Source organism: Neophocaena asiaeorientalis, unplaced genomic scaffold (assembly GCF_003031525.2).
Source record: "Neophocaena asiaeorientalis asiaeorientalis breed wild unplaced genomic scaffold, Neophocaena_asiaeorientalis_V1.1 scaffold30, whole genome shotgun sequence".
NCBI classification, from domain to species: domain Eukaryota; kingdom Metazoa; phylum Chordata; class Mammalia; order Artiodactyla; family Phocoenidae; genus Neophocaena; species Neophocaena asiaeorientalis.
In genome coordinates, this window is record NW_020174923.1 from 15,373,235 (window position 1) to 15,397,153 (window position 23,919).

General features: G+C 47.6%; 1 protein-coding gene across 1 annotated transcript in view; it reads left to right on the top strand.

Annotated features, from left to right (window-relative positions):
• Positions 1–23,919, top strand: part of MARCHF10 (membrane associated ring-CH-type finger 10) — a 78,901-nt gene that overhangs the window by 49,309 nt on the left and 5,673 nt on the right. Inside the window, exons 5-8 of the mRNA XM_024761131.1 lie at positions 1,833–3,249; positions 7,884–8,050; positions 10,676–10,785; positions 20,285–20,398. Coding sequence (XP_024616899.1) covers positions 1,833–3,249; positions 7,884–8,050; positions 10,676–10,785; positions 20,285–20,398 — 1,808 coding nt within the window. The remainder of the gene's footprint in view (positions 1–1,832; positions 3,250–7,883; positions 8,051–10,675; positions 10,786–20,284; positions 20,399–23,919) is intronic.

Below are 23,919 nucleotides of genomic sequence, written 5' to 3' on the forward strand. Positions count from 1 at the left end.
GAGAATTCAGATTGTCACATAGAAGCATTTGTTCCTTAAAACGCCATCAGCCCAGCCTGGGTGGGCACACAGCTCCAATCCTTTACATCCATAGCCAGACGCCCAGAGCATCCTAGGATCACTGCTACGTCTCTTACTGGGGTTTATAAAAACTTAGGAGGGGCCTGATAAGAAAGCTTAACTGATTTCTAGAAGAGCCGATGAGTAAAGATTCTCACTGCGTCCCTGATTGTCCCATGCAGTTAACAATAAAAGGAGGCTTACGGAGTATCAGGATGTTGGAGACGCAGACTGCTGCTCCCGAGAGGCGCCTCCACTAAAGCAAGTCTGTATTGACTTGGTCTTCGGCTAAGCCAGACGCTTGGAGGATTTCTGTTTCACCTGCCTGAGCTGTTACCACACAGGCCTTGCCGAAGCTGTGGAGTCCTGTCCACTCTACAGGGTGAACCGCTTTGGGAGCCGAACGATAAGGATGGCAGCGCCTCACCAGATCCTACAGGATAGCAGAGGGGGGAGCAGAAGGGGGTGGCCAATGGCAGGAGGGAACACAGGACAGTGGAATCAGAGAAGTAGGTCCAGTGTCCTATCCACGTTGAGAGGGTAAAAACCCTCAGTGCACACACTAGGAATGAAGTGGATTCTTGTTTTTACAAGGAAATTGTTAGTCCAGCCAGTGCAGGGTAGTGGTTACAAACTGTAGCATCAGGCAGATCTGAGTTCAAATGTTCACTCCATCACTTACTGGAAATAGGATCTTGGGCAACTTATGTGACTCCCTAAGCCTTGGTGCTCTCACTTATGATGTGGTGTGATTGTGGCACCTGTTCCACAGGGTTGTGAGCCTAACTGTGTACATGTAACACAATTAGCATGGTGCCCTCAATAGTGCTTATGCATTATTTTTATAAGGCAAGTTTTGACCAAACCATTTCACCCATAGACATTCCTACCCCTTTGGGCACTTGACCTCTCTCCTCTTTCTACATCTCCTCATACTTTAGATTCAGGGGGCAACGGAGAGGAATTCTATCACAGTCAGAGGTTACAAACTGACTAGGGGCTAGTGACAAAGAGGAGATCATGATTTCATCAGAGGGTTATGATTTTTATTTGCACTGAGTAGTAAATGTAACCATGATCATCAATTTAACAGGGCAGCAGCTTCTAGAGCCTTCCTCCCAATCTGCCAGAGTAGACTGTACATTTCTTAATGTTTTGTAAAGCTGTATGTGAAGCAGGAGTGTCCTGAATGTATGTTGAACAAATTGGGATGAGAAAGCACTGGTGGGTTTTGTAGTAGTCATTCCTGGAGTGTTGGTTTTCCTTCTCAGTAAATACTGGTATGGAAACCATCATTTGAGAGATTTTACCCATCATCAGCCCTGACTGATGTGGGGCTGGACAGTCTTCCCAGAGCTTCTGCAGAAAGGATCTGTATCCTCAGGGTCATTGTGCTGCCCCAGGGCCAACCTGAGCTCCACAAGTGTACAAAAGAGAGTTCATAGGGACTTCCCTGGCGGCCCAGTGGTTAAGACTCGGTGCTTCCATTGCAAAGGGCAAGGATTCGATCCCTGGTCAGGGAACCAAGATCCCGCATGTCACACGGCACAGACAAAAAAAAAAAAAAGAAACAAAAACAAAACAGAGTTCATACGCGGTAAACTGAAACTAACTGTCCCGTACTCCTTCAGTACCTCCAGTCATTTTAACCATGCCCGTTTTCCTCTCCAGGGCTTGTTTGTTGCCTTATGGGACCCTCACCCTTGGTGTTAGAGGTCTCTCATCTGTGAGCACCTACAGTAAAATGATAAGCTTATCTTTTCTCAATACAGATCCAATCGTTCAACAAGAAGGTCCAATGTGGGCAAGTGACACCAAGCTGAAGAGGCCAACTCGAGAGAGAAGAAACTTGGTCCCATCCTCACAGCTAATAACGGTGATGGAGAATACCCCCGAGAAAGCCAAAAAAAAAGACCTGAGTGCTCTCTCCCAGAAGGAACCACACCCAGCCCTATCCCAGGCCTTCCAAGGAACAAACAGTCCTCAAGAGTTGACCGAGTCCTTGGGGCCACCACTCGTAGCTACCACCTTGGAAGGGCCAAGAAGAAGGATGTTTCGGTTCAGAGATGAAGATTTTTATTCTGTTTTATGCTCAAACTCTGAAGAAGAAAATGATGACACTGAAGAGGAAACCCATGCAGAGGAAGAACTTTTGTTGGCTGGTATGCACCCGCTCCGTTCTCCTTCCAATCATAAGAGAAGTAGATTTCTTGGGACATTGGCCACTCAGGCCAAAAATAAAAGTTTTGAAGAAAGTCCTGCAAATTGCAGAGCGAATTCTGTAAGAAGAAGTGAGTCCAGTCATGGCTCATTACGAATTAGCAGTGCAATGCAGCTAGTGACAGGGCAGCCTTCCATCAGGCAAGGGATATTCCAAGACCCTGGGCGGCCTGATGGGGGGTCTGCTAAAGAGAAAGACAGCAGTGACAGTGAAAATGAGAAGACCTTTCATTCATGGGACACCAAATCCAAAAGCAGTCTGGAGGATGACCTTAATGCTGGAAATGTATTTCGTGATGTTATTTCTATGGAAGACAGGCCTGGAACCCATGATTATGAAAGAGATTGGCAGGCCCATTTAAGTGATTCTAATAATCCTCTTGGCTGTTTTCTTGCTGGTAGACCAACAGCTCCAAGATCATCAATGAATTCATCCTATAACACTCCAGGATCATTCACGCATTCTGCTCTGAGAGACGATACTCCAATAGACCTGTCCACATCATCTACCTTAGCTCCCCGTTCAGACTCGGAGGGAAGCTCCAGGTTTAATGTTCGTCAACCACTGTCCCCCATTAGAAATAGGAATCTATTTGCCAGTGCTGAAAACCACAGTTATTTTCCTGTAAACAGCGTGCATGAATTTGATGTCAGGGGAGCAGAACATATTACTTTAACAAGCCAATCTCAGGAGGCTCCATTACATACAGAAGATCTCTTACTAAATCCTCAAAGCAGCTTGTCCTTGGTGGAGTCTTCCAGCTCCTCTCCATCAGAAACGAATTTACAAGGCCACTTACATGTGCCCAGGTCCCTGCAAGAAAATATACCTTTTAATTTCTTTGCAGTGTCTGAGTTCCCAAATCAAAATGACAATGGGAGCAGAATGGAGGTCCCTGGCGTCACCGATGAAAAGGAAGCCACTAAAATAAAGGCAGACCCTGAGAAACTCAAGAAATTACAAGAAAGGTGAGGAGTTTTCATAATTATATGAATATACATATATATTTCTAAATTCTATTTCTCTAACATGAAAATAAGCAGTGCTTTCCTTAAAGGGTCATGGGGATTCTAAGTCAAGGGAGGCCCTTCCTTGACATTTTAATGATTTCTTCTTTCAAGAAAATTGTCTAGTTTGTTGCTTTTAAAATATATGTCTCTACAAAGAAACGTTTGGTGTTCCAGCCCAATTTCTTCAGTATTCCCAAAGTGTTTTTTTCCTTGAATACCATAACTTTAAGAAAGGCAAGCAACTATATTCCAATAAAAAATAAATAAAATTTTTAAAAACAAAGAAAATAAAAGGCAAGTTTGCCAAATATAAGGGTTTTGGGGTTTGCTTGTTTGTTTTTGGCCGCACCTTGAAGCTTACAGTTTCTTAGTTCCCCGACCAGGGATCGAACCCGTGCCCCCTGCAGTGGAAGCATGGAGTCTTAACCACTGAACCTCCAGGGAAGTCCCAAGGGTTTCTGACTTCTACATAGGGCTTCCCTTTCCCCCTAGCAATTAGGAACCAAGATTTTTTTATGAAATGGTTGTTATCTCCCCAGAGAAGGAGCCATTCAGCACTTGGAAGTTCACCAGCTCTCCCCCATGAGCTCTGCGCAAATCCAACCAACAGTTCTAGAATTTGAACCTTCCAAACTAAAAGGCCGGTCTCCAACAGTTGCCATAGCTACCTCAGTTCTCTGAAGGGCCACGCTGGGTGACCACTGCTTCCATTTTACGTGCTGCTTCTCATGCACAAGAAAGAGAAAAATAAGATCTTTTTTGAATTGCTCTTTTCTTTGATCTCTCCTTTCTTGTGAGATGATTTTGGGATATTTCACAACTATGAAATGCAATACTTTTTAAAGCTGTCGTTAAACACCATGTCGGGATTTGACCATTTAATTTATGATAGGTGTTACCATGCCCTGATATTGGCTTACTGATCTGGAAAGTGATTCTTTGAATGCGAGCCCTCTTTTTTGTGTTAGTATGGCTCACTGGGTCATTAATTATCCCATTGATATTCATCTGTAAGTGGGAAAATTCCATGGCAATGAATCTGAATGCAAAAAGAAGGAAAAGATACGACTTAGAATGCTCACACACTCCTGTCTATCATTCGACTGCAGGAATGAAGTAATTTCCTTGTTAGCAGCACCTTTTTTTTTTCCATATCAAACAAACTACCAAAAGACAGACCCAGGGTTAAGGGCCAAAAGGTCTCAGCACCCATCCATCCTCACCTACCCAAAAATACTCTTCAAACCCACTTGGCAGGGGTCTGGACCTCCACCATCCCAAAGCAATGCCTTCGGGCTAAAAATGACTTCTTTTAAAAATGCACCCACTTCTAGGTGTAGTAATGCATTAAACAGCTACTATTTGTGTACTTCGTTTATCACTGTCTTTTTTTTCTGTATACAATAAACCTTATGCTTTTCTTATTATTTCAGAATTATTCATTTTAGGAAGTATTAAAAATATAAACTTAAAAGAAAAATCACCAATAACCCTATAATCCAGAGAAAAGCACTGTAAAAAACTCTTTCCAGTCTTTTATCTTTGCATATAAATGCAATTTTTAGTAAACATTGGTTCATATTTTATAATATGCCTTATTTTAAGATTTCAAGCCCATTTCTCAATGCCACTTACACTCTTTAAAATGTTCGCTTGAGTTAAAAAAAATAAATAAATAAAAATAAAGACATCCCCAAATCTCTAAAAAAAAAAAAGAAAAAAATATGTTTGCTTGATTAGTTAGCTTGATACATACAAACAAGCATATAACATACGCACACTCTAGAGAATTAGAAGCAGAACAAAACCCGGGCATCCCTGTGCCCACCTTCCAGCGAACAGAACATCACTGGAGCTTGGGAGCCCCTCACTCACTCTATCTCCTCATCTCCCTCCTTCATCTCCTCCCTCCCAACCCCCTAAACCCTCTGGAAATCATTCTTGCATTGCAATTATCATTCCTTTGCTTTTTAGTTTCTTGTTGGAAGTTTTTTTGCTTCATGGCTTCACCATATGAGCATATGTATTCCTAAACAACACTTTGTATATATTTTTGAATTCTGTAGAAACGTTACTATTATTTTTGAACTCCCTAGAAATGGAATATCTGTTCTTCCGTGACTCGCTTTTTCCCCTTACATCGTTAGCCAGATGCATCCTGGTTGATGTTTTGGGGCTTTAATGCATTTGCTTTCACCACTACAGACAATTTCGCCATTCTCCTGTCGATGGACATTTGGGTCCTTTACTGTTTTCTGTACACAGTGCTGCATGAACATTCTTGTAAACATCTCCTGGTGCACATGGGAAGAGTTCTCTGGGATATTTATGCAGGAGCGGACTTGCTGGACTGGCGGGTAGCACAGCTTCCACCATACAAGTAATGCCAATGTATTGTCTCAACAGTGATGTATACTGTTGTCCATCCTTGTCAGCACTTGTATTGATTGGCTTTACAAATTGTCACCAGTCGCACGGGAGTAAAATGATACCGTGGCTTTAATTTACATTTTCATGACTGTTAGTAAGGTTAGGTGTTCTGTTGGCTCTTTTTAAATTTTTTTTGGCCACGTTGTGTGGCATGCGGCATCTTAGTTCCCTGATCAGGGATCGAACCTGTGGCCCCTGCATTGGGAGCAGGGAGTCTTAACCACTGGAGCACAAGGGAAGTCCCTGTTGGCTCTTTTAAATGTTAAATGACCATTTCTATTTCTTCTTCTATAAAATGCTTATCTATGTCTTCTGCCCATTTTTCTTTTAGAATATATATATATTTAAATCCTTTATACAGTCTAGCTGTTAATCTGATTCTCTGACAGTTATGTGTTGGAAATATCTTTTCTCAATTTGTAGTTTGTCTCTCCTCTTTCTTGATGTTTTTTAATGAAAATAAATTCTTAATTTTAATGTAGCCAACTGTATCCATCTTCTTTACAGGTTGTGATTTGTACCTTGTTGTCTTAAGAAATCCTTTGCTAACCTGGGGTCATTATGACATTCTTCCTATTTTCTTCCAAAATCTCTACAGTTTTCCTGTGCACGTTTAGGACTTCATGTGAAATGAATTTTGGACTTAAGTGTGATATTTAATTTGTGGTGTGAGGTATGCATTGTGAATACCAATGTGTCCCAGGATCTTTCCCCTGCAGAGCCACATCTGTCACATAACATAACTATAAATATATAAGTCTGTCTCAGGGCTCTCTGTTCTGTTTTTTTGTTGTTGTTTTTCCCTAAGGCACACCATCTCAATGACTGAAGATTTATAAGTTTATAAGTGCAAAAGCCTCCCTCCCCACTTTGTTCCTTAAGAGTCCTTGACTATATACATTTAAAAATCAGCTTTTGGGGATGTTCACTGGAACTGCATTGAATCTATAGATTATTTGGGGGAGAACTGACATCTTGGAGACATCGAGTCTTTCTTTGGTAAACGGGGCATATCTCTTCTTTTATTTGTGCCCACCATGAGATAGTATAATTCTGTTCCTTTTCATTGAACTTCCCTTTCTTGGGGAGAAAACTCTTTTAAGACACTGAGCATACACTCCTATATCCACAGTAATGTCCATTTCTTCCTCTCCTTTGATTTTAGTCTCTAGCCAGTTTTGCTTTCCTTGACCAGAGATTCCCTAGGCCCATGAGGATTCTAAAGAACAAAAAATTAGCCTTAGATTCCTCAAAAGCCTCCCTACAGGAACATCAACCAGCTATTGACTCACCATTTATGAGACACAAATACGTTTGCTTACATTTTCATTAATTCCATCTTCATCACATTCCAGCAGCTTATATTCTGGAATGTTAGCAGTTTATTGGCAAGGGTTGAGTTACTGGTGAGTTCACGTCCAAGTTCACTGGTTCATCACTCATCCCAACCAACATCTACCGAGTGGTCTCCACATGCCAATACTTTACCAGACTCCAGATGCACTTTATTGTCTGCACAACAGGTTCACCCTCATCACCCCCTCCAGGCCGCCCCATGACCCTATAAGTGGGTAGCAGTAGTCGGATCATCATGGCTTTACACATGAGGAAACAGAGACCTGGAAAGCTCAAGCGCCTTGTCCAAAGTCATCAAACTCACAAGTTTTAGAAGCAAACCTCAAAGGCAGGCCCTGGCGGGTGCGGGGAGAAGAGCTCCTAGCCTCTGGCTCAGTTTCCCTCTGGAGCTCTTGCCCAACCTTTGGATGTGTGACAGGAGCGCTGATGCTCCTGGTTAGCTCACACGGATCAATAACTGCAAAGGAGCCTGACTTAAAAATCGTGAACCTAGGGACTTCCCTGATGGTCCAGTGGTTTAGACTCTGCGCTTCCACTACAGCGGGGGCGGGCTTCGATCCCTGGTGAGGGAATTAAGATCCCACATGCTGCGGGGTGTGGCCTAAAAAAAAGGAAATTAAAAAAATTTTTAAATACCTCTACCACCTGCCTGCTGCGGCCTAAAAAGAAAAGAAAAAGAATCCCTGACCCTGTTATCAGTAACCGTCATACCGGGAAGAATCTTCAGACCCACGCTCTGGGAGCTGGTATTTGCGGAAACTGCAAACGTGTAGACTCCTGGTGACGAGGGCTTGTTTTCCACTTAGTCTCCTGGAGGAGGACTCTGAGGAGGAGGGAGACTTGTGTCGCATCTGTCAGATAGCCGGGGGTTCCCCCGCCAATCCCCTCGTGGAGCCTTGCGGCTGCGTGGGAAGCCTGCGGTCTGTCCATCCGGAGTGCCTGAAAAGATGGCTGAAAGTGAAAATAACATCAGGTAGGTGGGAAAGTAGGAACGACACACGTGCTGCATACTTAACACGAGGCGCCGCCCTGTGGGACTCGCAGCCTTGACGACAGCTCACGGCAGCAGTCGCTCGGGGGGAAGGGGGCCCTTGCTCACAGCCCCCGAAGGACAGGGGCAGGACTAAGCTGCCTTCAAATTATGGGAGGGAAATGAGTTTTGTTTTGTTTTGTTTTCAAGGCTCAGGGAAGAATCCTGGAACGTGCTGTCGAATTTTACCCCTGCTCGAGGCCTGAGCAGAGATGCTAAGATTGCCTCCCAGGAGGAAGGAAACTAGAATTGGGTCTATGGTTGGGTCTCAGCAAACACACAGCGGCCACGGCAGCTGGTAGACAGACCAGTTCTGCTTCCTTTTACTTGGGGAGAGGGGTTGGGGTAGCACCTAGGAGCTGAGCCCAGCTGCCCTTTTGCGGCAACGAAAAGAGCAGTGATCTAATTTTTCTGCCGCCATATTAGATAAAGAGAGTCCCATTGTGCTCATTTTGTCAGCTCTGTCTTTAACAGATCTTGTAACTGGGTGTGAAACCCCGTTCTCAACTCCCGAGGGAGGTTATAACCTAAATACAGCCATGTCAGTAGGTCGGCTGTAGTTTCCTTGGCAGAGAACAGGAGATTTCTTCAAAACATTTGGGAACAAGAGCAACTTGAATAACAACAACAAAAAAAATAGGACGCCAGGGCTTCCCTGGGGGCGCAGTGGTTGAGAGTCCGCCTGCCGAGGCAGGGGACGCGGGTTCGTGCCCCGGTCCGGGAAGATCCCACATGCCGCGGAGCGGCTGGGCCCGTGAGCCATGGCCGCTGAGCCTGCGCGTCCGGAGCCTGTGCTCCACAACGGGAGAGGCCACAACAGTGAGAGGCCTGCGGACCGCAAAAAATAAAAAAAAAAAAAAAAAAAGGACGTCAATGCAAAGAACACTTCGCTTCAAAAAGACCTAAGGCTTTTAGACTCCCCTTTCTGAGAACTTTTTACCCCAGAGCCAGATGCTGTTTCGCTTCTCCTCCATGTTCTCCTCCTTGGTTATCATTGTGCCAGACAGCCCAGGAGACCTAGAACTTGACCCTGTCCCCGTGGCGTGTCACCACGCCCCCTCAGCAAGCACAGCACACCATTTAATCAGGCGATGAACACACAGGATGATCCCGTTAACTGTCTCCTCCCTGAGGCCCTTTCTCCACGTCTGCAGGAGAAATGTAGGAGCGCCCACTGCCCGAGCTACTTAAATGCATCTCCACACAGTGAGCAGGGTACCCAGCCCTTCAGAGAGCAAAGAACAAGTGGATCTCAGCCGCTAATGACTATGCTGTGCATTGCTTTATCTTACGAGAAATGTGGGCTAATTAAACATCTAGCACAGAAAAAATTACTCATGAGATGTGTGATGAAAGTACTGCTAAATGCTTGTAAATGCTAATGCTGGTCTGGGTGTGATCTGGCAGGATTAGATTGGAGGACACATGGGACCTTCCACAGCCTTAAGTATTATAGAATGATGCTTAAAAAAAAAAAAAAATCAAGTCAACAAAATGCAGATAAGGGATCGCTGTTCATCCTTGTCTTTTGAAATTCTCTATTATTTACTACTTCTTTGTATCCCCAGTGGGGAAAAATAGAACTGGGGTATAAAACCCTATTAGTCCTCTGTTTTGTTTTTTGGCTGTACCTCTTGGCTTGTGGAATCTTAGTTCCCAACCAGGGATTGAACCCGGGGCCCCCTGCAGTGAAAGTGCAGAGTCCTAACCACTGGGCCGCCAAGGAATTCCCAGTCCTCTGTTTTCTAATGCATAAAATAAACACTAGTACATCATTAGCCAAAATGCAGCACCTACACCAGGGGGAAAGGGCATATGGCAACACGCTTGCTTAGACGTAACAGCCACAGATCTGCATCTTCCACTTTTGCACTGGGGAATAGGATAAGCGGAGGAAAAAGTGCTGATCTAGAATTCACGTTAAAAAAAAACCCAACAAACCAGCAACAAAGGAAGCCTTCTCCTGTTTCCTTTCCCAAATGAGGCTGAACTCAGGCTCAAGCATTGGCCCCAGATACTGCCATACCAGTGCCCACACATGGCCCCAGGGTCCCTCACTCTTCTCAGGTGGCAAGTCACCTGGGCAGGAGTAAGACAGATTTTTAAGCCACAGATCGAGGATAGCTTCTGCCACCAATTCGGTCCTTACTAATTTATTTGCTCGGACCGGTGTTAGATCTGCCAGGAAAAACAACAGTAACATAGACATAATATTCACTCTTCTGGCAAACACTTGTGTTACCGACTCTCAGCCTCCGTGTAGTAATTCTAATTTTATGAACCAATATGTTTATATTTAAACACAAAGCAAGACCTGTTATTTAAAACAGGTGAAATTCCTGGGAATTTCACTCACAGGAAGCTTGCATAATAATGAAAATGATGACAAAGGAAATTTTTTGGATCTCAGGTTCAAGGTCATTTTCTACCTTGAGCCTGAAGAAAAGAAAACTGACTGACTTTAAAAAGGAAGGCCACTGAAATGCAGAATTCCTAACACACACACAAATTCGCTCGCAAAATGTCAACACCAAAAGGGTTACGTGTAACAAAATTCTTTAATTTAAGGAGCAGATCTTGGCGCTGTGAAAACCTGTGAGATGTGTAAACAAAGCCTGCTGGTCGACCTGGATGATTTTAATGTGGCCGAGTTCTACCAGAAGCACCAGCAGTCCCGGGTAAGAGCTGCTCACACCCGCTCTGGGTCCACAGGCTAGAGTCGGGTAGAGGCACAAGGTAGGAAGAAACTTGCCCTGATACAAGGAACGTAGAAGCCCTGTGCAGGGGGTGAGTCTGGGAGTCTCCTAATTTAGCTCGCTTCTCTGAGAAGGTCTGTTACTAAATTGGACCACTGGAGAGTTGGAAGACTTGGTTGCCCTTGGTTGCTTGGTTGCTAAGGTCCCACTGCCGTCAGGGACAAAGTAGGAAGCTACGGTAGCTGACTGGACACACAGAAACAGGAATAGTCTGGCAAGCTTCATGCCCAAATTTGCTGAAATAATTTAATAACAAGAGAAAAAAATTAGGGTCTTGGAGGAAATAGTCTCCAATTTATATTATCAAGTAACTCTGGGGTAACAAGGAACTGCTTTGCTCAAGGTTTAAAACCATGTAGTAAGCACCTACTGTGTGCTTTTTTTTTTTTTTTGGCTGTGCTGCTCGTCTTGTGAGATCTTAGTTCCCCGACCAGGGACTGAACTCAGGTCCTCAGCAGTGAAAGCACCGAGTCCTCACCACTGGACCACCAGGGAATTCCCCTACTGGTTAAAAAGGTGCTTTTTAACACCTCGTGAATTAATTCTCCTGGGGCATTTGGATTGAAGTTCTAATACTGTGAAAGAGTTAACCTTAGGTGGGAAGGTGATTTATGCCCAGGATAATAGTTCACCGCCCAATTCTCAGGCAAACAATCTTCTCTTTAGAGCTGTACTGCCCAATATAGAAGCCACAAGCCACAGGTAGCTCACGAACAAGTGGTTACTTCCAGCTGAGATGTGTTGTGTTATACACCAAATTTCAAAGGCTCAGTATAAAAAAAAAAGAGTAAAATATCACATAAATAATTTTATATTAATTATGTGTTGAAATGATAACATTTAAAATATACTGGGTTAAATAAAATATATTGCTGAAATTAATTTTACCAGTTTCTTTTTACTACTTTAATGTGGCTCCTAGAAATTTTCAGGTTACATATATGGCTTGCATTGGTGGCTCAGACTGTATTTCTACTGGGTGGTGGTGCTGATCTGGAAGATGCCTTGAACCACATAAGCAGTCAGTAGATATTTTATCAAAAGAAGAGAGCCCATCATTACCATTAAAATTCAAGACTGACCTCCCTCATCACACAATTAGGAAAAACATGATTAATAATCACGACTGTAAAGCACATAATTTAAAAACTATAAAATCACTGTTAGCAACTAAAATGTCACTCTTCAGAGGAGTCACTTTGGCTTTCAGATCATTAGCTTGTCTGTATCCAGACCTTTTTTTGCAAAAAGCACAGCTGAGTCAAAATGGTGCCCGTGAGTGTGGGCAATCCTGTAGTTACCTTTTTAAAATCCTAAGGTTGCTAGACAAGAAAGGAAGAAAGGATGAAAGGAAGGAAGGAAAGGGAGGGAAGGAGAGAGAGAGAGAAAGAAGGGAAGGAGAGAAGGGAGAAAAGAATGGAGATTTGAGCAGCATAACCAATAAGTGTGATATAATGGACATAACGCCATCCCAGCCTTGAAGATTGGGCGTCAGGAAGTTGAGGGGAGGGAGGCGGAGAGAAAGGAAGAAAAAAGTAGTTTCCTGAGAAAACAATTCAGTATTTTGAGTCCCTACATTTTGAGGCCTGAGGGTCTCAAATCACTCAGTCGTAACCCCCAGGCCCTGAGATCTGAGATGAGAAACAGAAGCGACTCACATTCTTGGACCCTGAGGATGCTGCAGTCAAACAACTGAAAGGAACCAGGCCCTCTTGAGTGCCTGAGGTCAGGGTGCCAGCTAGATGCAGACAGCTTCTCTGAGGTCATTTCAAAGAATGGATTATTTCAGGGAGTGGAGCCTGCGGGACTTCCCGGGAAGGACAAGACCAGGCAAGGCCGGGTTACCCGGATCCCACCAGCATATTCTGCAGGGATCACCACCTCCATGCAGCCCAGGGGAAAGTCTTGTCTAGTAAAGACCCCTGTTGGTCCCAAGCATTTTCACCTTGTTCTCCCTCTGCGAAGCTGCTGCCGCCACCACATACAGCTGGCTCACCAGTGGCGCTTGTAGAACTGGCTCTCTAACAGCAGCTTTTTCCAGTTGCACAAAAATGTGTGCATGCGTGTAGCCCGAGGCAGCCCACCCCGCCAAAAAGCACACCAACTTTGACTAAGATGTGAACCTAAATCCTATTCCCTTCCCCAGAGTGGCCCTGTGGCCTTGAGGAAACTACACCAACCCTGGATATCTCAGTTCTCTCATCTGTAGGAAGTGGGAGATGATAATTCCTACCCCGAAGGATTGGATGTAGGAAAGGACCCCAGTACATCACCTAAGACAGTGCCTGAGCAGAGAAGATTCTTGGTGAATGAGGACCGTCATATTACAGCCCCAGAGATGCCTGACCTCTTTAGACTCAAGGGAGAAAGCTAAGGGTACCCGGACCAAGCCAGAATCCATCACGGAACAAAGCCAGCTGGCCCCCCCAGGGGTCATACCTGTAACCTCGGCCTCACTGCATCCTACCAGCTGAGAGAATGGGCTATGAGCATATTCTAAAAAGAACCGTGAAAGTAATTGTGTCAGCCAGGGTCTGGGCAGGAAAGAGATGATGGCACATGCACAAGGGGCGAGTGATGAGAGCTGAATAAAGGGCCAAAATGTGGATAGTAAAAGCAACGAGGAATGATTAGGCACTCTGGGACCGGCAATTGACCACCCCTAGGCCTGGAGTGACAAGGGGAGGGGGCAGTTATCAGGAGGGCTGTTGCTACAGGAGAGAGTCACCACCAGCCTGCGACCTTCAGTAGGGGAAAGCTGCCATGGCCACACCACTGCCCAGCAGAGAGGGAACGAGGGGAATAACTACCCCAGCCCCTCTCTCTTCTCCCGCCCTCTGGTCTCCAGCTAGGGTCTCCCATTGGTTGAACCCAGTGGGGAGCCAATGATGGGCCACAGAGCAGGGTGGAAAGTGTATCTGGAGGGGAAAATGGAAAATATCCAGCACGGTAATTACACGACATAGAGGCAGAAGAGAGTTCAAATTAGTTTCAGTGAGAACTTGACAGGCTGTCAAAGCCTTTTGAAAATGCCCTTCATTATAATCACAGGAAGAAACGAGATTGACAGACCCACCCTGGTGGGAGAACAAAGGTCCCAAGAACCAACGTGCAATATTTATCTGCTGATGGAAAGCAGTTCGGCTCGCACTTTTACAGCAGTTCTGTTCCGATGGCCCGTGGTGAATTCACTGCTGTCTGTTTGCTAACAGTCTGAGTTAAACTTGAGACACTAGGGAAGTGTGACTTCGACAAGTTCAGAAACTCTCCATGGATGAAGACCAGAGTAACTGTCATTTAGCACAAAGATAACAAGGATGGAATACAATCTCCGCTCGTCCCCAGGTGGGAGACCCTTGACCCTTGGAGGCTGATGTGCACACCTGTGCTTCTGAGGTCCAGGCCCTTCTTCCGACTCCCAAACCCTGGTTCCTCTGGGCCCTCTAAGCCAACCCTCAACGCCGTTCACTCCTTGGCAAATGGGTTCCCTTCTTGAGAAGTGGGGTAGCTGATGCCAAACGCAGACATGTACCCAGAGAGGGTCAAAACCAGAAGAGGCTTAGAACTGGTTTCCGCTCAGACTGGCCTGCACTTAACCTCAACTCACTGACTAGCAAACTAACTCACTAACTTATTTTCTTGTGCATTTTTCACATTTAGATTTTTTTTGGTTTTCCTTAGTTATAAAAATCACAAACACACAAAAGTCTCCCATAATTGAAATTAACATTTAGCTGCATGTGTGTGTGTTTTTTTTTTTTTCTATTAAAATACTGATGCCTGGGCTCAGCCCCGGAGATTCTGATTTAATTAGTCTGGGATGGGACCAGGGGCCAATTTTTTTTTTTTTTTTAAGTGTGGAAAAATACACATAACACAGAAGTTTAACTCAATAACTTTTTTTTTTTTTTTTTTCAGTACGCAGGCCTCTCACCACTGTGGCCTCTCCCGCTGCGGAGCACATGCTCCAGACGCGCAGGCCCAGCGGCCACGGCCCACGGGCCCAGCTGCTCCACGGCACGCGGGATCCCCCTGGGCCGGGGCACGAACCCACGTCCCCAGCATCAGCAGGTGGACTCTCAACCACTGCGCCACCAGGAAAGCCCAAACTTTTAAGACACATGTTGAGTGCCTGCTGTATGCCAGATACTGTGCTGGGAGATACAGCAGTGCCCACGGTCAACACAGTCACTGACGTATAGTGGGGAAGTGGACCAGCAGGCAGGGACCCCGGTGTGGGAGGATCAGAGCAGGGGGTGGACGAGCAGCTGTGGACACAGCGCAGAGAGGCCTGACCTGCTCTCAGGACCAGAGAGACCCTCCCCACAGAGGAGCCATTTAAGACCGGAGAGGAAAAAGAGTGAGCCCTCCACGGCAGAGGCTCTTGAGGGCAAAACCCTCTACTCACGTGGGAGACAGACACCTCACCCAGCCTCTGACCACTGGCTGTGGACACACCCAGCAGGTGCCCAGTCCGCACTCTCAGTGGTCTCTGAGGTGCGCATGGGCTCGGATTAGTGTATGTTTTCCTGGTTTGGTTCATTGCTGCCTGTGGCCTCTAACACTGAAATTCGATTATCCCTCCATCTCTCAGACACTGAGCGGCTCCCTTGGGCCCCGTAGGGTCAAGGCTTGTTACCAGACTTGGAGCAGCTAGATTAGGAGCTCCTATAGGCCTGGAGAGCGGCCCCCTGAGGCTAAAGCAGCCGGAGTGGGGGGGTGCCCAGGACCTGGACTAAGCGCCTTGGGCTACGGGCATCCAGTGGTCCAGTCACTGGCTGGCAGCAGTTCACCCCCGCCCTAACTCAGAGATGCCTGAGGGCTTCCCTGGTGGCGCAGTGGTTGAGAGTCCACCTGCCGATGCAGGGGCCGCGGGTTCGTGCCCCGGTCCGGGAAGATCCCACCTGCCGCAGAGCGGCTGGGCCCGTGAGACATGGCCGCTGAGCCTGTGCTCCGCAACGGGAGAGGCCACAACAGGGAGAGGCCCGCGTTCCGCAAAAAAAAAAAAAAAAAAAAGAGGGGGGAGGCCCCCCTGCCCAAAAAAAAAAAAAAAAAAAAAAAAAAAAGATGCCTGAAAATTCAGCCCAGCAGGCATTCCACACCCACCACCCACCTCCCAGCAGTGCTGCCCGCGAAGCAGCCCCACATCTTCCCATGTGCTCTTTAACCTGGATGTGGGACTCACGCTTGACTGACTGGTTGGTTGATTGGTTTCTGAGTGGAAGGAAGAACTCCAGGATGACAGCAGGTAGAGCTCCAAGGAACATTCCAGGTTGCAAAATGGACCAGGAGAAAACAGGTTTAAGAAAAGTTTAGGTCACAGATTGTACACTCAAATGCCATAGAGGCCAGGCAGATGAACAAATGATCAGAATCTCCCAAGTGGCATCAGTTGGGAGTGGTGGCCATTGTGGCAAAATTGCGAATACTCTGTCCAACGGAAGAAGTACATGTCTGTCCTTCTTTCCTTCCTTCCTTCCAACCAGAGTACATCCACAGGCCGGATGCAGCTTACTGGCTACCAACTGTTGATCCTTAGTTTAAAGCAGGGGTTCTCAAAGATGGGTGGTCCCCAGACCACTAGCAATAGCATCACCTAGGAATTCATTAGAAATGCACATTCTTGGGCCACACTCAGACCCACTGAATAAGAATCTGGGGAAAGGGGTGCCCAGCAACTGTATTTTAAAAGGCCTTTTCAGTAATCCTGATACATGTTAAAGTTGGGGCCACTAGAGTCAACAGTCATCACTGGTCCAAAATTATACATTTTTTCCTCATTCTTTCATCTGTGCATATATTTATTGAGCACATACCATATACCAGGCATGGGCTAGGCACAGGGCAGGGGCAGGCGAGGCACATGTGGTCCTTGCCCTGAATTTTAGCTCTTGCCTCTTGTTGGATGTTTTCTCGGTTTTGCAAAATATCATGTCCACTCGTATTAGCTCATTTTGCCATAATGCCTTGAGAAACAGGCAGAACAGAGGCTACTTCTCCCCGTTTATCAATGGAGTCCCTTTGTCCATGCACAGTTAAAAGTCTGCCCAACATCGCAGGGCACGGTGGCCCCAGGCTGCCTATTCTGGGGGCCCAGGCCCCCTGTGTGATGGAGACGTGCCCTTGGCCCTGCCGCACAGGAGGGGCTCAGAGGGCCTCTGGCTGTCATTGCTCAGAAGCACAGGCCTGACTCGTTCCATCCTGGCCTCAGACAGATGTCCTTGGACACACGCAGTCACCTAATCACCCTCACTCCTGGGAGCATCCCATGAATATATCTGAAGACTTGACAGAACGTTCAGCCAGGCTGTTTCTTCAAATGGATTGTGTTGAGAATTTTCACCCGTAGCAAATCTCTTGACTGAAGTGAATTTTAACAAAATGAAGGGGCAGGAGAATAGGAAGAAAAACATCTGGCAGGTGGGCTGAGTGCTCCCGAGCCCCCGTCCACTGCTTCACATGCCTCTCCCTCCCCTGAAAGTCTCCCAACGCCCATCCCCACCTCTGCTGCTGCACGTGGGCAGGAAAGGGTGATGCAACTGGGTTGGGGCTGGGAGGGGAGGGAGCAGCTCCAGTAAATAACGCTCCAAAAACTAGCTCATTCTGCCCTTACCGAACAAATACCATGGACGGAACTCTTTCTGATAACAAATCCCTCCCACTTGTGGCTCCGAGTGTAAAGGATGACTCTGAGCTGACTATGAAATGCCTGCACCGATTGGCTGGCCCAGCCCTTTTGTCCAGCATCACAGGCTCTGCAAAGGGCACACATAAAGGAGCCGGGCCAGTGAGATTTATGGCACCGAGGAACAGGTTCCCTCCCACAGACCAGAGAAGAGACACAATCTGCTGGAAGTGACTTTTCAAATGATCTGCAGAAAACATTAGTGGATATTTTCCCATCTGCATGCCTCCAGGTCTTATGGAGTCATAAAAAGTAAATGATTTCCCTGAACGCTGTGACAAACCTAATAGTTCCAAGCCATTTTCTAGCTGATTGATTTGCCATTACGCATCAGAGTGTCTGTGAGCAGAAAGGCTTCCTGGCGAAGTGAGCGCTGGGGAGAGGGAGCCATCGGGAGCTCACAGGAGGCCACCGCACCAGGAAAAGCGAATGAGGGACAAGGCTTGGTTTGTGTGGAGGAACTAAACAGTATACCGGTAGTCTGGGAAGGCTTCCCAGAGGCAGTGGCTCCTGAGAAAGACCGCAAAGGAGGCACCAGCTCTTGGGGAAGATGGGAGGAGGCCATTAACACAGAAAAAACGTAGCAACAAGCAACTTCCTCTCTGCCTGCTCTAGGCCAAGGTCAGGAGAGAAAGGCTAAAATAGGAGGCAAACCGCTCAGGACAGTTGACTAGAGCCTTTAAAGACGGGTCTGTCTGTAGGGTGGTGGAGGGGTCTCGAGCAGTGACCTTGGGGCCAGCGGTCACCAAGATCTGGAGCTGGCCCCAATGCAGAAGGAAGAGCAAATCGATCTTTGCTCAGCTTGGGCACCTTTTCGGGCAGCTGTTTCGTCCTGGAAGAGGTGTGTTCTGCGCCAGCTTCCTGAGCTGCCCTCGACGGGATGGGAACAGGATGATGGGCCTGTGAAGCACCTCGGGCCACCGAAGAAGGAAGGAGGAGGCACTGAGATGCTCACTGGGTCAAGTCCGAGCTTCGGTTCTCCTGGGAAAATGGTGCCGAGCTTTCCCAAGGGTGATGTCAAGGGCCATGCCCTCTGCAGGGGATTTTACTCCCCCAGGGCTTCCTGAGCACCGTCTGGCCCATTCCCGACCCTCCCACCCTGGAGATTGGACATGAGGACAGATGGGGCAATAAAGTGGCAGGCAAGGAGGAGTCATCACTAATCCACGAATTTACTGAGGGTCGATGCAGGTCCACAGGGTGAGGCTCTGGAGGACAGATGCCCAAAGGAGCCGAGGACAGAGGCACCGTGGTCATCCAGACAGCCAGATCCTCCCTGGGAACCTCCCCGTGCTCTCAGCACCAGTGAGAAAAATACAATCCACCTCACCCACCGAGAAAAAGCAAAAACATTAACACGTGCGAAATGCTGTGTACAGAGTAAAGACAAATGCTTAGGACTCAGGGGGGGAATGACTAGATCAAATGAGGGTATCGTCAGGAAGCCTTCTGCAAGGAGGTGACACTGTGACAGCTGTAGAGGAAGTCGTGCACACAGCCTTAGAAAGGTGGGGAGCGGCAGAGGAGTATATGCACAACGGAAGTACCAAAACAAGCCAAGAGACCACACAAGACAGAGCATGAGCAAAGGCCCTGAGGTTCACAGGGCACGCCCTCTCTGGGGGTCAAATGATCATAGAACAGCCAGGGCGGGTGGGGAGTCGGGGAGCCCCTAGGTGAGACCATCGTCACGCCCATTTGTAAAGGGAGAAACGTACAGAACTAAGGCCTGAGGCCCTTTCCCTGGGCAAACGAGGGATCTAGGAGAATCAAGTGCCCCTCCCACCCCCGTGGCACCTGTGCCCCAGATTCTCCTACAGACAAGCCTGCCTTCCTAAGACACACATCTCATCGTGTTTACCTCTCTACTCAGAGGCCAGCAGCTACACACATACATATACACAGCATGACGTCCAAACACCTCAGTTCTGCCTAACATGGTCTCCCACCTTACCATCTCCCCGGCCCATGCCAAGATTTTTTAAAAATTCAAAACACCCTCCCCATATACTCTAGCCACACCAGCGAGCAGAGAATTTTGCCCAACATACGCTCTGCCCTCTGTGTGTGTGCCAGCATGCAGTGCCTCTGTCTGAAAGGCCCCGACCGCCCCCCATAGCCACCTACCGAAGTCCCTCCCATCCTTTAAGGACTAAAGATGCCATCCCCCACGTCACACGCAACCAGGCTCTTTCTTCCCCTTCGCATCTCCCTCGTGGCCGTTGACACATCCAGCTGCTACCGGAGCCATCTATGAATGAGGCGCTCTCTCCCACATCACAGGAAGGGGTCCCAGCAGGGAGATGAGACCTTTTGCCCTGTGTTCTCCAAACACCCAGCTCAAGGCCGTGGCAGGTAGCTGCTCAGTAAATGTCCACGGGGACTCCCTGGTGGCACAGAGGTTAAGAATCCGCCTGCCAATGCAGGAGACAGGGGTGTAAGCCCTGGTCCTGGAAGATCCCATATGCCGTGGAGTAAATGTCCACGGCCTGGGACTAAGCCTGGAGCTTTTTCAAGCATCTTCTACTAGGCAGTAAAGGATTCCAGGATGGCTGCCCGGCCTCCACCCTGGATTCCCCTTCTGCTCTGTTCTCTGGTCCTCCAGGACAGGGCTTGCCTTGGGGCTTGGGCTCTTGTCCTATTTCTTGTCCCCCCTTGGCCTGGTACCCTCCACCCCATGATTTAGACCATGTGTATTTTACAGATGAACTTAAGAGCTTCCTCGTCCACATGCAGGCACAGAACGAGCTGATGAATTCAGGCTTGTGCCTGGTGCTGCTGCTCCGTCTCTATGAACAGAGGTTTGCAGAACTCATGAGACTCAACCACGGTCAGGATGCAAGAGAGAGGGTGAGTCCGGCCCTGCCTGGACCGTCGGGCAGCAGTCCCACCAGCCTTGCCTTGCCGTTTATTAGATGTGCATCCACTGAGGTCCTCAAGGTCAGCTGGTGGGATATGGCACTGTCATCGTTAGGACTAAGACTTAGTGGCTGCTAGGTGTAGGCACAGTGGCCCTCCGGCTGAAAAGTAAGTGACAGTCACGTAATTGTTAAACAGGAGCCGTAATTAAATGGTCATGAATGGTCATATAAGCAAGTGAGTGTCTAGGGATATTTGCCCCCCCAGAATAGAGGCCAGCAAGGTTGCGGGGTCTGGGTGTACATTACGTGTGGATGCCCCCTGCCCAAGCAAGGAGGATCCGTGAGAAACAGGAACCCTCCCTGCCCCCAGCCAGGGAAGCTGTTTATTTTGCTTTGGATCCTAGGGTGTGTTATTCCAGCGTCTGTGTGTGTGTATGCCAAGAAACAAAGGTGCTGATGGGGTCCCATCTGTCATTAGAGAAGTGACAGTGTATTTACCAGAAATGATCATCTGTGGCTGCCCTTCCTTTAATAAGAGAACCGAGGCCCTCCAGGAGGCCCTGTGGCGTGGAGAGAGAAGCCTAGATCCACTACTCTACCAAAACGCGGGCGACGGACAGGCCGACCTCTGAAATGTACAAGCACACTTGGCTGTTGCCAGTCAGAACCCTAAGCCCCAGGGGACTGCCCTCCTGGTTAAATGCCTCCCTGTGGCCAGGCCAGGAAAGAGCACTGGCAGCTCAGGGGCACCTCCCTTACCTTAAAGCCACGCCAGGCGCTCACATTTTCTTAGTTGCGGGGTTGCCCGTACACCCCTTGAGGCTTGGAACTCAACCTCTGCTCACATCAGAAGGTCACCAGTGGAAAGAAAGCCAGTATGGCAGTGGGCAAGCCACTGATGGGGCCGCGAGACAGCTTTAGTGATGCTCTGCCCCCTTATCTGTTCCTCTCCTCTTCGCTTTCCTCTCCGTGTCTCTCCTCTTCTACCTCAAGTGGACAAGAGGCATCTGTCGGCCCCAGTCACTGCCTGGAGGCTGGACCCCACTGGCTCCAACCCAGTCCTCCACCATGGCCCCAGTCCTCGCACCACTGGAGGCCGAGGTGATCCGTTTGGAGCCGTCCCCTCTAGAAATGCTGGGTTCAAACCATTAATCGTAAGAACTCGAGATCTGTCCCTACATCTTTCTGACTTCAATTCTCCCCTTAGACCCTAAGCTCTCAATTAAGACAAAAGGCTGGGTCTTTGCCAAAGTTGTCTCCTCAGGAATCTCACCCTCTTTCTGACCCAGGCCTGTCCTTCCTTTCACTCTTCTGTAGTTTTAGTGGTGACATAAATTCCTCAGAGAAATACATTTTTTTTGAGAAAGAAGTACAGGAAGCAGGAAATGATCCTTTGTTTAACATGTCTGTAAACTCATTTTCATGATTCCACATCTTTTGAATGAACTTTTTATTGCATACTGAACTTCAAAGCACCCAGGTTTTGAGAGAGGTTACAGATGGCCACAACATCAACAAACAAATGCAAGTGACATTAGCCTCCAGGACTGCAAAGCACACGCAAGGAGGCAACAAACAGTACAACCCGTTGGATGAAAACCTAGGCCCTAAAGCATTGGCTCTAGAGAACGTTCTGGTAAAAACTATCCTAGAGAAGCAGTAAGTGATGCCAGGAGCAGGCCGGGAGCCAGAGAGGAAGGAAGCAGAAGGGACAGGGCAACGCTCTTCTCTCCCCACAAGCTTACATGTAATTTGAGATTCCCTGAAATAGATCTCACCCATTTAAACCACCAAGCAATAACCGGCACAAATAATCAGTTAAGACGTACCCGGAGGGCTTCCCTGGTGGCGCAGTGGTTAAGAATCCGCCTGCCAGTGCAGGGGACACGGGTTCGAGCCCTGGTCCGGGAAGATCCCACATGCTGCGGAGCAACTAAGCCCGTGCACCACAACTCCTGAGCCTGCGTTCTAGAGCCCGTGCTCGGCAACAAGAGAAGCCACCGCAATGAGAAGCCCGCACACCGAAACGAAGAGTAGCCCCCACTCGCCACAACTAGAGAAAGCCCGCGTGCAGCAACGAAGACCCAGCACAGCCAAAAATAAATTAATTTAAAAAAAATTTTTTAAAAAAGAGGTACCTGAATGGAACTCGGAAGACAAGTGCCTTCTGTCAAATTCACACTCTTCTGGATTTAAGTCTCAGTATTTTCTTGTAGAAAACACCCACACTCTAAGGGTAACGTTTAGCAAAAGAGAGGCACTACAATGGCAAAGGAACACTCCTTCCCTCTCCTTTACCTACCAGAACTAAAAAAACCATTCATGCCAGGCTTCTGGTTGTGTCTCAATAAGACACCCAGTGATGAGTGCCTGTCAACGGTAGTGATCATTCATTCACTCCTTTATTCATGTCCTGGCCTGTATCAGATGCTGAGATGGGAATCTGGGAAAGTGGCTACCAAACATGATACCATGATGTCTCTTTCTTTGAGGAGCTTATGATCAAGTGGGAAGATGTGACTCACATATTTAGAAAACCAGTTAATAATCAGAAAGTAGCCCTTGGTCAAGAGAACCAACGGGACCCACTGAATTCCCAGAGGCTGTGATATTGATAACCCAAGATCTTCCCTGACTGTGGCTTCCTGGGGTTTCCAGTGATCCTATAAACAAATAATTTGCCTCCCCATTGAGGCCGTGAGCTTTTTGAAGGCAAAGCCAGATCTTCTACACTTGTCTCCCATGATGCTGGGCACACAATGAATAATATTTGACCGATGACCAAGTCCCAGGCACTATGGATGCCAGGAGCACTGAGTGCTTACAAACTTGCTAAATTTTGTAAATTTCGCTAAACTGTCGGATAAGGATGCGGTCTGCTAAGGGTTACAGAGGCGGGGTGCGGGGAGGATGTGGTCACTGGCAACTTGGGACATGGACCCCTTATCTCTTTTGTACATCACAGTCCTCCAGTGCCTAGAAAATGCCTAGCACATAGTAGGTGCTCAGTAACCTTCTGATACTCAAACAATGAACTAATGAACCAATACCTGCTTCTTCCAGGAGGCGCGTCTTGAGTTATGTTTTGGAGAAAGTGATAGGACAAATTTGTGGAGAGAAAAAGGTATTCTAGGTAAAGGAACACTCCCAAGTTCAAGGCATATTTATGTATTCAAAGATTTTCTGCGTGCCTACTATGTGCCAGGTTCTAAACTAGATTCTGGGAATACAAAGATGATCAAGACAGGCTTTGGGGACTTCCCTGGTGGCGCAGTGGTTAAGAATCTGCCTGCCAGTGCAGGGAACACGGGTTCGTTCCCTGGTCCGGGAAGATCCCACATGCCACGGAGCAACTAAGCCTGTGCGCCACAAATACTGAAGCCCGTGCACCACAACTACTGAAGCCCATGCACCTAGAGCCCATGTGCCTAGAGCCCGTGCTCCACAACAAAGAGAAGCCACCGCCATGAGAAGCCTGCACACCACAACTAGAGAAAGCCCGCACAGCAA